The following is a 17,335-nucleotide window of genomic DNA, read 5'->3' as shown; positions in this document are numbered from 1 at the left end:
TCAAATGAACCGCTCCTGTCTATTTATAGATATCCAGGGCCGCTTATGTGACATGCCATATAAGCGATCCAGTACCTTTGTCACATAAGCGATCCAAACTAATGTCCTAAAAGCGGTCCAAGACTAAGACAATGACATATAAGCGATCATAAGCATGTCTAACCTAATATTTACACTTTGACCCCAATAGACCAATCTTGACTTCAGACTATTTGTAGACGCAGTCAACAGACATTCCGTGCATCAACATTCTTGTTATAGACAAGGGTATACTCATTATATTCCCATACAATTTGCTATACTCTTTTTTTTCATTTTCTATACTCTCTTTCATACTTTTATTTTTGATGTACTTTGCTTTTACGTTTTGTATGTAAATCCGATTACTTTATTTAATTTTTTATATTTTATATAACTGACACAAAAAATGTTAACTATATCATTTATGTTACATAAAATTTAACATACATGATTAGATACAACTTATATATGTAACACAAAAAATGTAACAGTGTACTTTATTTATGTAACAGGCACTTCAATTTTACAAGAAATCTGATAACATGTAACAATACACTTTATTTCCGTAACAACACAAAAATGTGACAATGCACTCTATTTATAAGTATCGTGTGCAGAATCTAAGTACGAGAGGGGATCAGACAAGAACAAGCTAATTATAAGTTGTTTTCTATTATTGATTTGATATTACAGCACCACGAAAACGAACGGACAGAGAAACAGCTCTCAAGTCCTCAAAGATACAAATGAACAAGACTAGCATCCTATTTATAGGCCTAGTAGGTTCGCATAAAGCTACTTGCGGATGGACAACTTCATGCGGATCAAGCTATATGCGGACGGACACTTGGTGCGGATCAAGTCTTTGGTGCGGATCCACATTGTACGTGCGCACGGATCAACCATAACTAGCGACCTACCTGCATATATCAACAAATCACCAAATTTATATTTGTTCAATCAAAATTAAACTAAGAATCACCAACAAAGCGCGGACCGTATAACTGATATCCTACTCAGAAAGCACCATTTGTTTAATCAAATATGATCCAAGAATCACCAAAAAAAAAAAAAAACACAGACCCTAAAACTGATATGGTTCCCAAATAAAGACATGTTTGACCGTGAGTTCTATGAGATTGACAAAGATACAACCTTGATGTGGTCACAACTGTGTGACAGCATATACATTTCCATTGCTATAGTTTTGTTAACTTTGAATATAAAAGTCAAAAAGTATTAATTTATATTATTATATGCTTTTGACATGATAACTTATAACTACCAATACATATGTAGATTGTATGAAACTGGTTGTTAGACCACAGAAGTCAAAACGTAACTTAGTACACTATGGGTTAGTATGACAAGTGTGGTCAAACAAGCGAAGTTTTGAATTAAACTTAAACATTATGATATGTATATGTAGCATGTGGTGGCGTTGATAGCCGTAAGACAAGGGGGTACCCTACATTTGCTTTGCTAATGGCAATGTTTTAAATACCAGTATGAACCGGCCGGTTATACCGGTTAAACCGGATATCGAACACGAGTCCGGTACGATAAAGGCCGGTAAAACCCGAATACGGTATGTCTTATGTACCGGCGGTAAATCCGGTTCTACCGGTTCAAACCGTTGAACCGGTTTGCATTATCTTAAGATTTGATTTCTTAATTTTAATAAAATACAATATGAGTAAATTACAAGTTTTGTCCTTTATGTTTACACCAAATTGCAGGCACTGTCCTTTAGCGCAAAAGTTGACAAGTTTTGTCCTTAATGTTCCAAAATCCTGCACGTTATGTCCTTTAGGGCAAACTCAGTTAGGTTTTTTGGTTAAATCTGGTCATGTGCCTTGCACATGAGGGTATTCTTGTCATTTCATTTTTTAGGGGCTATTCTGTAAAATAACTTATGTTTAGGGGACTAGTTTATAAAAATTAAAAAATTTACAAATAGAAAAGACCTGTCATCTCTCTCTAACATATGTTTTCTCTTCTCTCTTTCTCTTGTTGCAGGGGTTGGTTGGGATTAGGGTTTTGGTGAGGGTGGTGATGGTGCAAATCGAATAAATTAGTACAATTCGACAGATCCGTTGAAAGCATTAGCTTGTAAAGAAACTTGCGACAACTCAGTCAAGGAAGCCAACACACTAACATCACCCGAAAGCCCAGAATCTTGATTATTCAACCACATATTCTGAATATTCGACCACCAAAAGTACTGGGAAAACTCCCAGTAAGATTATTTGAGTGAGATCGGTTGGGATCTCCCATGGATTGAGGTGAAGTTGTTAGGAGTCTAGATAGACTTCCGTGAGAAGTGTGAGATTTGATAAGGTGGGTAGGTCGCCGGAAAGTGAGTTTTTTGTAGGGATAAAGTTTTGAGTTGGGTGAGTTGGTTAAGGGTTGGTGGTAAAGATCTGGTGAGGGATTTGGAGAGGAGGTTGTTGGAGGTGACACGACTTGTGTGACGGAGGGTTTTGTTTATGAACGATCCATGGTCGGCGAAGCCACAACCACGGTATATACAGGAGGGTTTTATTTATGACCGATCAGGTATCTGTTTCCTTCTCTTCTTGCAGTTTACGAAACTTATTTTGATCGATGTTGACAATGTTCTGTTTTGATCGATGATGATATATGCTTGTGGAAAAGTAATTAAGGGCTTGAATTTGGTACTGGTGTTGTGACTTTTGTAGTTACTTCCACAATTGGAGCCCAGTTCATATACAGGATTTGGGGATCAAATAATTAACGGATCACCACTTTCATTTGCATCAAATAAGATCGCAAAGGGCCCAAAATCAAGAAGAAAGTGGACATCCGACAACGGAAATTGCTTCACTGTGCCTCAGATCAGTCCATCTTCAACAACCTCCAAGAGATCAAGAACATATATCTAATTATAATAATAATAATAATTAATCAATGAGTTGAGAAAGGGTAAATGAGGGAATAGAAAGGGTTGATAGGGAAAAAGACAATTTTATCCTCATGTGCATTGCACATGTCAGGAATTAACTGAGATTTTTAACTAGGTTTGTTCTAAAGGACAAAACGTGCAAGATTTTGAAAGGTAAAGGACACCGCCTGTAAATTTTTCTCCAAAAGGACAGCGCCTGCAAGTTGATATAAACATAAAGGACAAAACTTGTAATTTACTCATACGATATTAAGGTAATATTGATCTTCCATATTTCCGGTAATTAACATAGTGTTTTCTATTCCAATATTTCGTCGTTGTTGAAACTGTTACTCACCTCGTACAATGCAATATTCTTAAAATGCTTAATAGTTTACAATAAAAATAGTTGGTTTTAGATAAAATTATGATCAGTTACATAAATCCAAGTTGAGATTTGATTGTTTTTTTGAGATGAATTGGTATTTTATGGAATTTATAGGGTTAACTAGTAACCTGATTCAACCACCCGATACAACCCGGTTCAACCGGTTAAACCATTTTAGAGCCCAACCCGGTATGGCTTAAAAACCGGTTTTTAAAACATTGGCTAATGGTGTGATTTAGTGAGTATGATGATGATGATATGTAGCATCTATACGTATTCGCAAGTCACAACCTAATGATAGTTATAACACCTATGCATGCCAGTTTCCATAAGTCAAAATGTACATTTGCAACCTAATGTTATCTTTCTTTTAAACTGTAGTCAAATATAAGTTAAAGAATAACAACAGTGAAGGAAAGGTGACTAACCTGTACATTTGCAGCATCGGACCATATGAGGAGGTGGTCTGTTGTTTCATCTTCTACCCCACACAGAAACCGTTTACCTTAATGGGAACCCAGTTGACCCATGTAAAAATGAGCCAGAAGTCTCTAGCCATCTGCTCTTTCCAATCATCCATCGCACCGATTTTATCGAGAACTCACCTGTTGCTTCCCCAAGCCATTGCAACTTATCCTTTGCACCCGAGATGCCCACGCTTGGTACCATATCCACACACCTGCCAAGCTCAACCCTTTCACTGTGAGTTCGGCTCTCTCTTCCAACTGAGTGTTAGGATCAGAGTACACACACAAACACAGAACTCACACACACACGCAATTTTCTGTTGAAAAACACAAAGATTTATAGTGGTTCGGTCGGTTCTGAACTACATCCACTGTGGTAACTAGGAGTATTTGTTATTAAGCTTGGTACAAGAATTTACAAATACAAACAATCTCTTATATAAGATTGGATGAAAGAGAAGATTGTCACAAAACATGATCCGTGAATAATGGGTTGCTGAGAAGATTGGATCATCTCAGCCCCTTATCTTCTTTTGCTGTTTTGATAAGAATGATTACCTGATGTCCACTTGCTCTAGTGGATTCACACTCAACAATTGATCAAGTTGTCAAGTGGTTGGCTTCACACAACAATCTCCCACTTGAAGCCACGGAATAATCTTCACCTGTGCTTCAACTGTGCATCAGTATCTCTGTAAAAAACTTTGATCTTCATCATTCCTAGTTACCCGACCTTCTCTTCAATTAACCTGAAGGCCAGTTGAAGTTATGCAAAGCTTCAACTTCTCTAAGGTGACAACCTTAGTCAACATATCAGATGGATTTTCACTTCCTTTGATCTTCTTTAACTTCAGAGTGCCTTCACTAACTTGCCCTCTGATGAAGTGATATCTCAGCTGTATGTGCTTTGTCTTCGAATGGAAGACAGGATTCTTTGCAAGATGAATTGCACTTTGATTGTCACAGAATAGTGCATAATCAACTTGTTCCTTGCCGAGCTCTTTGAGAAAATTCTTCAACCATATAAGCTCTTTGCTTGCTTCAGCAACTGCCATATACTCAGCTTCTGTAGTTGAAAGGGCAACACTTTTCTACAGCCTGGACATCCAGCTTACTGCAGTGCCTCCCACTGTAAAGACATATCCGGTGGTGCTTTTGTAAGATTCTTTACAACCACCAAGGTCAGCATCAGCAAAACCCTTCAGAATAACCTCTTTCCCCTTAAACTGTAATGCCACTTTTGAAGTCCCCTTCAAATATCTTAGCAGCCATTTAACCGCCTCCCAATGTTCTCTCCCTGGATTGGACATAAACCGACTAACAACTCCGACTGCATGAGCTATATCTGGTCTCGTGCATACCATTGCATAGATGAGGCTACCAACTTCTGATGCATACGGAACTTTAGCCATATCTGCTTTGTCTTCATCTGATCTGGGTGACTGAACTTTGGAAAGCTTAAAGTGACTTCCCAAAGGTGTGCTTCGAATCTTGGCATCTTTAAGGCTGAATCTTTCTAATACTTTCTCAATGTACTTCTCTTGAGAGAGTGTCAAAGAACCATTTTCTTTGTTTCTTAAAATACTCATCCCGAGTATTTGGTTTGCAGCTCCCAAGTCTTTCATCTCAAACTCTTCAGACATTTGCTTCTTCAGCTTCTTGATCTCTGTTATGTCTGAACCTGCAATCAACATATCATCCACATATAGTAATAGAATGATATAAGAACCCTTAAACCTCTTGATGTAACAACAATGGTCATTGTCACATCTTGTCTGGTCATTGTAACAACATATCATCCCATGAAGTTATCAAACTTCAAATACCATTGTCTGGGCGCTTGTTTCAGACCATACAAACTCTTCTTCAACTTACACACCAAGTTTTCTTTGCCTTTAATCTGAAAACCTTCTGGTTGTGTCATGTAGATGTCTTCTTCTAGGTCACCACGTAGACAAGCTGTCTTGACATCTAGCTGCTCTAAATGTAAGCCTTCTGCTGCTACAATACTGAGAACAAGTCTGATAGTAGTCATCTTCACCACTGGAGAAAATATTTCATTGAAATCAATTCCCTCTTTCTGCTGAAATCCCTTGACCACTAATCTTGCTTTGTACCGTTTGGTACCATCATGTTCATCTTTGACCCTGAAAACCCACTTGTTATGAAGAGCCTTCTTCCCAGCTGGAAGCTTTGTTAAGAGCCAGGTCTTGTTCTTCTCAAGCGACTTCATTTCTTCTTTCATTGCTAACTCCCACTGCAATGAATCTTTCAACCCCATGGCTTCTGAGTAACACTGGGGTTCACCATTTTCTGTCAAAAGTATGTAATTGACGGATGGTGAATATCTGTCTGGTGGTTTAACGACTCTGGAGGATCTTCTTGGTTAAAACTGAGGAGTTTCTGGGGATTCTGGAATTTGAGGAGCGACCTCTTCTTCTTCTTCTTCTTCTTCTTCTGCAGAATCATTCCCTAAGCTCCCACTGTCGATTAACTCATTCCCATTTTCTGGAATGTCGACTGAAGCTTCTTTTCTTGTTTCACCACTTTCAAATTCAACAGTCTTTCTGAACTTCTAGTCCTTTGGTGTTTCTGTCTTTATACAATTCGTTTTCATTGAAGACGACATTCTTGCTTCTGATTACTTTTCTGCCTTCATTATCCCAAAGCCTGTAACCCATTTGTTCTGACCCATAACCAATGAATGTGCATTTCTTGGATTTTGAGTCTAACTTATCCCTGTCACCAGCTTCTAACAAATCGTAAGCACTACAACCAAAGACTCGTAAGTGCTCGAGACTTACCTCCTTTCCTTGCCACATTTCTTCAGGCAACTTGAAATCTAAGGGACCGGTTGGTGAACGGTTGATCAAGTAGGTTGCACTGTTAACTGCATCGGCCCAGAATGTTTTGGGCATCTCGGCATTTAGCCTCATGCTTCTAGCCCTCTCATTTAGAGTTCTATTCATTCTCTCAGCTACACCATTCTGCTGAGGAGTTCCGGGAACTGTCTTGATCATCTTTATCCCTTTCTTGGCATAATAGTCAGTGAACTGCTGACTAATGTATTTACCACCATTATCAGACTTTAGGCACTTTACCTTCAAGTTAGTTTCATTTTCAACAGCAGATTTCCATATCTTAAAAGCATCAAATACGGCAGATTTATGCTTAAGAAAATATACCCATACCTTTCGTGTTGAATCATCGATGAAAGTAACATAATATCTGGAGCCTCCTAGAGATAAAACTGAGGTTGGTCCATATACATCCGAGTGAACAAGCTCTAACTTTTGAGCTTTCGGTGTCCTCCCTGTCTTCACAAAAGTAACCCTCTTTTGTTTTCCAAGAACACAAGGTTCACAGAATTCAGTTTCCACTTTCTTCAACTCTGGAAACTTACCTTTTTGTGCCAACATCTTCAATCCCTTCTCGCTCATGTGTCCGAGTCGGTTGTGCCATAAATTTGATGGACTCGGACCGGTGGTCATTGCATGAACACCTTCAGCAGAGACTTCTGCCATGTATAGAGTACCTTGCTTCTTTCCTTTGGCAATCACTAAATTGCCTTTGATCACTTTCCATTGTCCACCCCCAAAGTGAACATTAAACCCTTCATCATCTAGTTTACCAACTGAAATCAACTTTCTCCTCAAATTAGGAATAACCCTGACATTTTTCAATGTTCATATCGTTCCTAATGAGGTCTTCAAGTCTACATCTCCAATACCTGTGATATCAAGCATTTGATCATCTGCTAGACGAACTTTACCAAAGTTACCTGTTCGTAGATTCTTGACAATATCTGGGCATGAGATAGCATGGAAAGAAGCACCTGAATCCATAATCCAAGATTCAAATGAATCTTCAACAGAACAGATGAGAACATCACCTTGTTCTTCCGAGAATACACTGTTTACTTCTTTCTTTGAAGCGGGTTTTGTACATTGGCTTCTATAGTGACCTTTTTTTTGCAATTCCAACATTCAACGTCTTTTCTGTTCTTTGACTGTCCCCTTCTTCTGGACTTGGACCTGCCTCGATTATGTCCTCTTTCGTTTCTTCTTCCTTTACTTTCTGTATGCAATAAAGAACTAGAATTAGAAGTCTCACCACTGCTTCTCCGTCTGATATCTTCGTTTACTATCAAGTCACGAATACTATCAAAAGTGAGTTTGGTAGTGCCAGATGTACTACTAACAGCTGTGACTGTGCCTGACCAACTGTCGGGCAACGATGATAAAAGGAGTAGTGCTTGTACTTCATCTTCAAACTTTATTTCAACTGAGGCTAAACGAGAGATAATCGAGTTAAGCTCATTTATGTGGGCGGTAACCGACATGCCTTCCTTCATCTTGGTGTTAACCAATTGTCGGATGAGGAATACTTTGTTTGAAGCGGATGGCTTTTCATACATGTTGGACAAAGCTTTCAATACACCATATGTGGTTGTTTCATTGACAATGTTGTAAGCAACACTCTTTGCCAAGGAAAGCCTAACCACACCCAAAGCTTGTCTATCCAACAACTTCCAATCTTCATCATACATGTCATCTGGTTGTTCACCCGACATAGGCAAATGCAAACTTTTCTGATACAATAAATCTTCAATTTGCATTTTCCAAAATCCATAATCACTACCATCGAACTTATCAATCTTGATTTTACTATCTTCTGCCATTAAAAAAAATTACCAAATTACTACTAACCAAACGGGTTTGTACTGCTAAGTGGTTATTTATATGAGCGAAAGCGATAATCAGAAACAAATAACTTATCTGTTTCAAGCTTTAAATGGCACTGAATAAGTAGTAGTAGGTTGTGATAGATACTTGTCAAAGTTGAGGGGCCTTTCTGTTAAAATTGAGAAACTCAATTTCCAACATAAATAAAACACGTGTGCAGTGTTTCTTCTTCCCCAAATCCACAGAAAAAAACTCTGCAACTTTTCTTTTCTTCTTCTTCTACTCCACCTCTTCGATCTCCCAAGAGAAACAAGAAGGGCACGGGTTCGTCGGAACCCTAGACAGTCGCGACGACGGAGGCTGCTTGCGACGGTGAAAAGCGGTGGTTCTGGCGGCGGCTGAGCGGCGGAGCAGAGTGGGTGACGGCTGGTGTGTTTCTGGTCTTCAATCGGAAACCCTAGGTTCGTGATGAAGAGAGCGGCAGCGGCTGACGAGCAATCCGGTAGAAACTGATGCAAATCGGAACCCTTGTTCAGATTTCTGCACCTTCAGGTATCTCCTTCTTCTACACCTTCGTTTTTGTTTGAATCTGATCGATTTCTGTTCGATCTGTTCGGTTTCTGATCGTCTTCTGATCGATTTCTGATCGTTTTAACAACAAGAGCCTGAGCTCTGATACCAGTTGTTAGGATCAGAGTACACACACAAACACAGAACTCACACACACACGCGCAATTTTCTGTTGAAAAACACAAAGATTTATAGTGGTTCGGTCGGTTCTGACCTACATCCACTGTGGTAACTAGGAGTATTTGTTATTAAGCTTGGTACAAGAATTTACAGATACAAACAATCTCTTATATAAGATTGGATGAAAGAGAAGATTGTCACAAAACATGATCCGTGAATAATGGGTTGCTGAGAAGATTGGATCATCTCAGCCCCTTATCTTCTTTTGCTGTTTTGATAAGAATGATTACCTGATGTCCACTTGCTCTGGTGGATTCACACTCAACAATTGATCAAGTTGTCAAGTGGTTGGCTTCACACAACACTGAGCACATTCAATGTTCCCGCCTTGTGTAGCCATTCTCTAATAGTGCAAAGTTTATCCTTTTCAAGTGCAAAAAGGGCCCTATCCCCCACCCATTTATCCATCCAAAACAGAATAGAATCTCCAAGTATATATTACTTGTTTTAATGCATGACAAACAAATCTAACTAGTTAGATAAACAAGTCAGAAACGTTTTCAAGCAATTCATTTTTCTTGATTTAAAAAAAAAAACTTGTTTAGCTATATTACATTTTTAATAAATAAGATTATTAGAATAAACTTGAAAAATAATAATGATCTAACATCACTAGAGGATGATTTAGCAGTGTAGATAACTTTGATGATGTATGCAACAAACATTGGAGATGTGTTTCCAAATTGTCTGAACTTATCTTAAAAATCTACTATTTTGGGTGGTTTTTGATCCGTTTGGTTCAGGTGACTTGTTTTCACATTAATCATTTTTTAAAAGTTACTCATTTTGCCCTTTGAAACTAGGTTCAAGACTGCAACCACAAGTAGAGGTGAACCTTGACATCAAGAATTATAATATATCATTAATTCACACATATACAACACAACACTAATAAAATATGTGTACATCATCTCTAAAGCAACTGTGTACATAGGAGACTAGGGGTGAGCAGGCACCATGCCTACAAAAGGAACGTAAGGGATATTAGATAATTACATTTATATTATAATCTAGATAGTGTGACATATTATGTTTAATTATTTATAAACTATAGTCGGTGGCGGTTAAACTTTCGGCCACTCATATATGTATCATTCATTCTGTACCATTTATTTTTATCAATTCATATTACGTATGAACAAGTTTATTCTCTGAAACCCTAGAAGATCCAACAAAGTGGTATCAGAGCCACATACACATCGATCAAATCTCTATCAAAACACAACTCCAGATCTCGTTTCTTGATCCAATTATTATCTGTTTCAAGATGATTCCAGCAACCGGATATCAAACTCAAATTCCTAAATTAACAGGACAAAACTATTATCACTGGAATATTCAGATGAGGGTTTTGTTAGAATCTCAGGAATTATGGAGTATAGTAGAAGATGGATATAAAGAATTAGGAACAAATTCTTCGGAAGAAGCCATAGCCGCATACAGAGATTCTGCAAAAAAGGATAGAAGAGCGCTGCACATCATCTTTCAGTCGGTAAACGAAACGGTCTTCGAACGTATAGCAATGGCAAAAACGTCTAAGGAAGCATGGATCACACTGCACAAATCCTACAGGGGAGAAAATCGCGTAAGAACGGTAAAATTACAAACCCTTAGATGCAGTTTTGATTCTTTAAAAATGAAAGAAAACGAAACTGTTGAAGATTACTTCAACAGAACGACTTTGATTGTTAATCAACTACGGATGAATGAAGAAAATATTAGTGAACAACGCGTGGTAGAAAAAATCTTAAGAAGTCTGACTCGAAATTTTGAGTCCGTGGTTATTACTGTAGAAGAAACGAAAGATTTGGAAAATTTGTCCACCGAAGAACTCATGGGTATACTTCAATCTCATGAACTGCGTATGAAATTATATGATGATGTTCCCATGGAACATGCATTTCAAATGCAGAATTCAAATATGGACAAATCCGGACAAACAAGGGGACGGGGTAAGAATAAAGGTCGGAATTGGGGCTCTATTCGATGTTTTAATTGTCAGAAACTTGGGCACACGGCAAAGTTTTGTCCAAGGAAAGACGAAAATGATAAGTCTGACAATGTACTAATTCATAAGGAAGATGAATTAGATGAGCCTCAAGAAGATACCATGTTCATGATTTTTAACATGGAAGAAAAAGATAAGGAAGATTGCTGGTATTTAGACAGCGGGTGCAGCAATCATATGACAGGCAATAAAGGTTTGTTTGTCAAGTTAGATGATTCACTTCAAAAGGAAGTGAGAACGGGCGATGATAAACGATTAGAAGTTCAAGGAGTCGGGGAAGTAATGATCTCAATAAAAGGTCAGAAAAAGAAAGTTCAAAACGTGTTTTATGTAAAAGGTTTAAAACACAACTTACTAAGTATAGGTCAACTATTACAAAAAGGTTACAAAGTTGAATTTATTAAGGAGCAATGTATCATTAAGGATACGAACGACAGGATTATAGGGATCATTAAGATGACCAATAACAAGATGTTTCCTTTGAACCCTGGAAATGACATATCACTTGCTCTGTCCATGACGACAACTGATGTCTCTACACTATGGCATGAACGATTTGGGCACGTAAATTATGACACTTTACTTGAAATGGGAAATAAAGACTTAGTCAGAGGAATGCCTAGTATCACAAAAACCACAAATATTTGTGAAGGATGCGTCTCGGGTAAACATGCTAGAAAGCCGTTCCCAAAGAAATCAACATGGCAAACCAAGGAACCATTGCAAATCGTTCACTCAGATATTTGCGGCCCCATGAAGACAGAGTCCATTAGTGGATGTAGGTATTTTATCACATTCATTGACGATTTTACGCGAAAGACATGGGTTTATTTTCTAAAGCTCAAATCGGAAGCTCTAAGTTATTTTAAACAATTTAGAGCGCTTGTAGAAAAACAGTCGGCATATAAAATAAAGACGCTGAGATCTGATCGGGGAGGTGAATATTGTGGCAAAGCATTTCAAGACTATTTAACATCAAACGGAATACATCATCAGTTGACAAATAGCTACACCCCTCAACAAAATGGGGTGGCAGAACGGAAAAATAGAACTTTGATGGAACTTAGTCGAAGTATGATAAATATGAAGAAGCTGCCATATAAGTACTGGGCCGAAGCGGTGGCCTGCACTACATACATATTGAACCGAACAGTTACGAAAACAAGGCCCAACATTACACCATATGAGGCTTGGAATGGACGAAAACCAAGTGTGGAACACTTTAGAACATTCGGATGTCTGGCCTATGTGCACATTCCAAAACAGCTCCGTAGCAAGCTTGATGTAAAATCAGAAAAGGTAGTGTTTGTAGGGTACAGCACAACTACAAAAGGATATAAACTATACAATCCCCTCACAAACAAGCTCATAATCAGTAGAGATGTTATATTCGACGAAAACAAGACATGGATACCCGAGTATAACACCTCAACAATACCAGTAATGATAGATGATGATAACGGCTCAGCTACAAGACTTCAAGTGAATCAAGAATCAGTACCAGAAACCCCGACTGAAATGGGAAATCCCACTGAATGTTCTAATACAAATTCCAGTTCCGGTGAACTTGAAGTAACAGAAACAGTTGACAACTCAGAATTAAGTAATCATCATGTACCTGCAGAAGATTCTAACTCCTCAAGTCGGAGCAACGACAGTTCATCCTCTGATTCAGAGAATGAGGTTATCAAAACTCGAAGTCTTGGAAGTGTGTACAGAAATACACGAGAGCTCACTCAAGAAGAAACAGCTAAAAAATATGGTAACCATCAATCAGTCAACTATGTCTTCTATGCCAATACAGATCCTTCATCATATAAGGAAGCCTGCAAAGATATGAAATGGCGAGAGGCTATGGACAAAGAAATAGAGTCCATACACAAAAATCAAACGTGGGAACTGGTAAATCCTCCAATAAATCAGAAACCAATTGGAGTAAAATGGATTTACAAAACTAAGTTTGATGAGCATGGAAACGTGGATAAGTATAAAGCAAGACTGGTAGTAAAAGGATATAAACAAAAGTATGGGATAGATTATCAAGAAGTTTTTGCTCCAGTAATTCGATTTGAAACAGTTAGAATAGTTCTAGCTCTAGCAGCAAGGAATGATTGGTATTTACATCAGATGGATGTAAAAACGGCATTTTTAAATGGAAATCTAAGTGAACAAGTATATGTGGAACAACCTGAAGGGTACATCAAGAAAGGACATGAAAACAAGGTATGTCTTCTTAGACGAGCTCTGTATGGATTAAAACAAGCTCCTAGAGCCTGGTACAGTCGAATAGATAACTACTTCATGATGAATGGTTTTAAGAAGTGTACGTATGAACACACATTATTCATCAAGGATACTGATGAGGGAAAGTTGGTAATATGCCTATATGTTGATGATTTAATCATAGCAAGTAATTCTATGAACCTGGTCAATAAATTCAAAAATATGATGAAGAATGAATTTGAGATGACCGATATGGGAAAATTACATTATTTTCTTGGAATGGAAGTTTCGTATGAAGATGGTAACATAATTCTTTCTCAAAGAAAATATATGCGAAGCCTATTAGAAAAATATAGGATGATGGAATGTAATCCAGTCTCTACTCCAATGGAATATGGAGTAAAATTATCAAAAGAGGATTCGGATTCATTTGCTGATGAAGGAACATATCGAAGTCTGGTTGGTAGTCTTATGTATCTCACAAACACCAGACCAGACATCACATATGCAGTAACTAAGATCAGCAGGTACATGGAACATCCAAAGAAAAATCACTGGGAGGCAGGCAAACGAATTCTTAAATACATCAAAGGAACTCTTAATCAAGGTGTCACATTCTCGAAAGGTGGGCAAGGAAAACTGATCGGATACAGTGATAGTGATTACGCAGGAAATATAGATGACAGCAAAAGCACATCAGGTCATGTATTTCTCCTAGGGTCAAGTCCTATTTCCTGGCAATCCAAGAAACAGAAGGTTGTGGCATTATCATCTACAGAAGCAGAGTACATGGCATTATCATTAGCAGGATGTCAAGCGATTTGGATCAAAGGCATACTAAATGAAATCCAAGGTACGATAAAATATCCAATACCAGTTTATTGTGACAATAAGTCAACCATTTGCCTAGCAAAAGATCCAGTTTATCATGGGAAGAGCAAACATATTCGGGTAAAGTATCCTTTTATCAGAGATCTAATCAAGAAGGGAGAAGTGGAGGTAGTATTCTGTACAACTAAAGATCAAACCGCAGACATTATGACCAAAGCACTGCAGTACAAAGACTTCTCAAGATTAAAGATCCGTCTAAACATGGATACTATCTAGCTTACGGGAGGGTATTAGATAATTACATTTATATTATAATCTAGATAGTGTGACATATTATGTTTAATTATTTATAAACTATAGTCGGTGGCGGTTAAACTTTCGGCCACTCATATATGTATCATTCATTCTGTACCATTTATTTTTATCAATTCATATTACGTATGAACAAGTTTATTCTCTGAAACCCTAGAAGATCCAACAAGGGAAAACCTGGACTGAACCGCCCCAACCCGATAAAAAACTGCCTGACCCGTGTAGAACTGACAAGGAGTAAATAAACTGATAATAATAGGTGTGTGTGGGAAACAAATGGCAGTTATCTTGGCTATGATCACCCGCTTCAACTTCAGGTTCGATCATCTTCATTCGTGAGTATGTTTGTGTATGTATTACAGAAGTATGTTAATGGCAGCTAAACAAGTTAGCGGATGTATTGATAGTTTTGTACGATACAAAACAGTGAATATATTAATTCCAGTAAATGTAATCAATAATCTATACATACTTGTATGTGTGTATAATTGTATCTGTGTCTCTCTTGTAAATAATCTGATATTTCAATTACAACAAAAAAAAAAAAAAAAAAAAAAAAAAAAAACCCGGACCGACCCATCCTTGTAATGCCCAGCCATCGGTCCTCATTTCTCAGTCTAAGCAATCACGGGTGCCAGGCTGTTCCGCGTATGACCCATTGTTGACTCCAAGTGTACAGACTAATAATTTTAATGGTTTATAAAACCACAAGTCACTTCTTTTGTCAGGTAACAAACAAGCTTAAACTAGTAAGATAAACAACACTTATGTTGTCTAGCTATCCGGTATTATAACTGAGCTAGCTTTCTGATTTTTGTAGAACAGTCCTTCCAGAACATAACACAATCTAAAACCGCTTGGTTTTCGGTTTAGCAAAACTTGTTTAGAAACACAACATCCTGAGAGGTTGATAGATAAAACACTATTTAACAGCAGAAATTTCATAAGAACATACATCTTTTATTGATAGCCTTAAAACTAATAAAGAACATACATCAAAGAGATACCAATAAAATTTCATAACCGCATACTTTTGTTTTTTTGTAAAAAAAGTACACAAACAATTCTTCTTGAACATAACACAATATCCAAAGGTGTTGGTAGTTAAAAACTAAAAACACTATTTAACTTCAAAAGAACATACATCAAAGAGATACCAATAAAGTGCAAACCTGAATTGCTAAGAAAGATGTAGAAACCAACTATTGAATCATTCACTCACGGAATAACTTCTACAGAATCATCAAGCCATGTCCTGCTCGTCTACAAAGGCACCAGGCTTTCAACATAGCACCCGATTTGATCGACCTCCATGGTTCTTGGCAGACCCGGAGTCAATTGTAAATATTTAAAACCTCTACTCTTCTTGTTATAGATAGATACACTCTTCTCAAGATTCCAAGACAACTTGCGCGAGAAAAAGATAACCTGGTCCATATTAACAGAATCTAGAGGGAAAGGCTCGCCTAGTTCGATCCAAGACTCGGGAAACTTAATGATTTCTCTTACCCAAACACGACTTTCATAGTCATGTAGTATCCAGATATGCATTTCGTTTTTTTCCAACACAAGATCATGACAAACAAGTCCAAGATAGCCATTGATTTTTATGAAACGAGGTACGTTATTTTTTAGTACAGTTTTGCGTTTGTTAGTGTACCATGTAAGACGTTTATGGGGGCATCACACCTTGAGGAGTGTTAATTATTGAAAACTTCTCTGTTCTCAAGTCAAAATGTCATACGATTCTTGAAGCATTAGATGCACTACACGATTGACACAAACACCACATTTGGTGCTATAGTACAGCAGATCCCAAGTAAAACCAATAGGAGGCTCTACAATGATCTTTCTCCATGAATAATTTGACATAGAGTAAATCATAACCTCCATTGTAACAACAAAATCCCTGAAGATTAAAATCTTATGTTCGTATTTAGACTCATCAAACCCAAATAAGTACTGCCCCGTTCCAAAAAGGTTCTTTGAAAAATCCAGATCGTGTTGTGGGAGTTTAAAAATCTTATGCGTGCTAGGGTTAACCACAAAAACTTGAGTGTAATCCATCGTAAATTCCCAGCAAGAAAAAGATACTAGCCCATTCAAATGTTGGGCTGCTGTGATATAATCAGAATCAAACTCGTGGAGCGTCATGAGATGTGTGACGGGACCACCGTCATGGGCGGCTGAGAGCAAGTGTCGTTTGCGGGTAGAACGATCGAAAGCGAAAATAAATAAGGCGGAGCGGTGGGCAGAAGTAGCACGAGTGAAGTGGAGTTTGGTGAATGATGGGTCGTTGATACGCGAGAGCCATGGTTTAGAGAGGGATCTGAACCGGAGTATGGATTTGACAGGGAGTCTAAACAAGATTTCTTCAATGACTTCAGTTGGTAATGAGATATTTGCGTTGGTCTTCTTCAATGGATCAACAGTCGTCTTCGTCGATTCTTCTTCTAGGGTTTCCATGTCGAATAGATCAGGGCTCGTGAATGTTTGCATGACAAGGGTTTCTTAAACTTTTTTCCCCAATCGTTTTTATTTAGGCCATAGTCATAAAGCCCCTTGTGGGGTGTTATGCGACACGTGTCGTGCCACGTCACACGGGGGCTTTATGGGGCGTTATATCACTAGAGCCCGTAGTCATAAAGCCCCTACCCATCATTACCTATTTAATAATTTCCAATATTATTAATTAATTATAAAAACAATACCCTTTTTTTGATTGGTCCAAGTTTCAAACCCTCC

The 17,335-nt window shown here is 37.9% G+C and overlaps 1 protein-coding gene across 1 annotated transcript; it reads right to left on the bottom strand.

Moving 5' to 3' along the window:
- Positions 1 to 16,315: 16,315 nt before the first annotated feature.
- LOC110895663 (putative F-box protein At1g50870) lies at positions 16,316 to 17,056 on the bottom strand. Its single transcript, XM_022142989.1, has one exon. The coding sequence runs from the start codon at positions 17,054 to 17,056 to the stop codon at positions 16,316 to 16,318; it is 741 nt and encodes a 246-aa protein (XP_021998681.1).
- Between the last annotated feature and the right edge of the window lie 279 nt (positions 17,057 to 17,335).

This window comes from Helianthus annuus, chromosome 2 (assembly GCF_002127325.2).
Source record: "Helianthus annuus cultivar XRQ/B chromosome 2, HanXRQr2.0-SUNRISE, whole genome shotgun sequence".
In the NCBI taxonomy this organism is placed as follows: domain Eukaryota; kingdom Viridiplantae; phylum Streptophyta; class Magnoliopsida; order Asterales; family Asteraceae; genus Helianthus; species Helianthus annuus.
Note: the sequence above shows the minus strand (reverse complement) of the source record. Positions and strands in the feature narration are given on the sequence as shown.

Coding starts and splice junctions, on each gene's coding strand:
- LOC110895663 (XM_022142989.1), bottom strand. CDS start 17,056: ATGGAAACCCTAGAAGAAGAATCGACGAAGACGACTGTTGATCCATTG.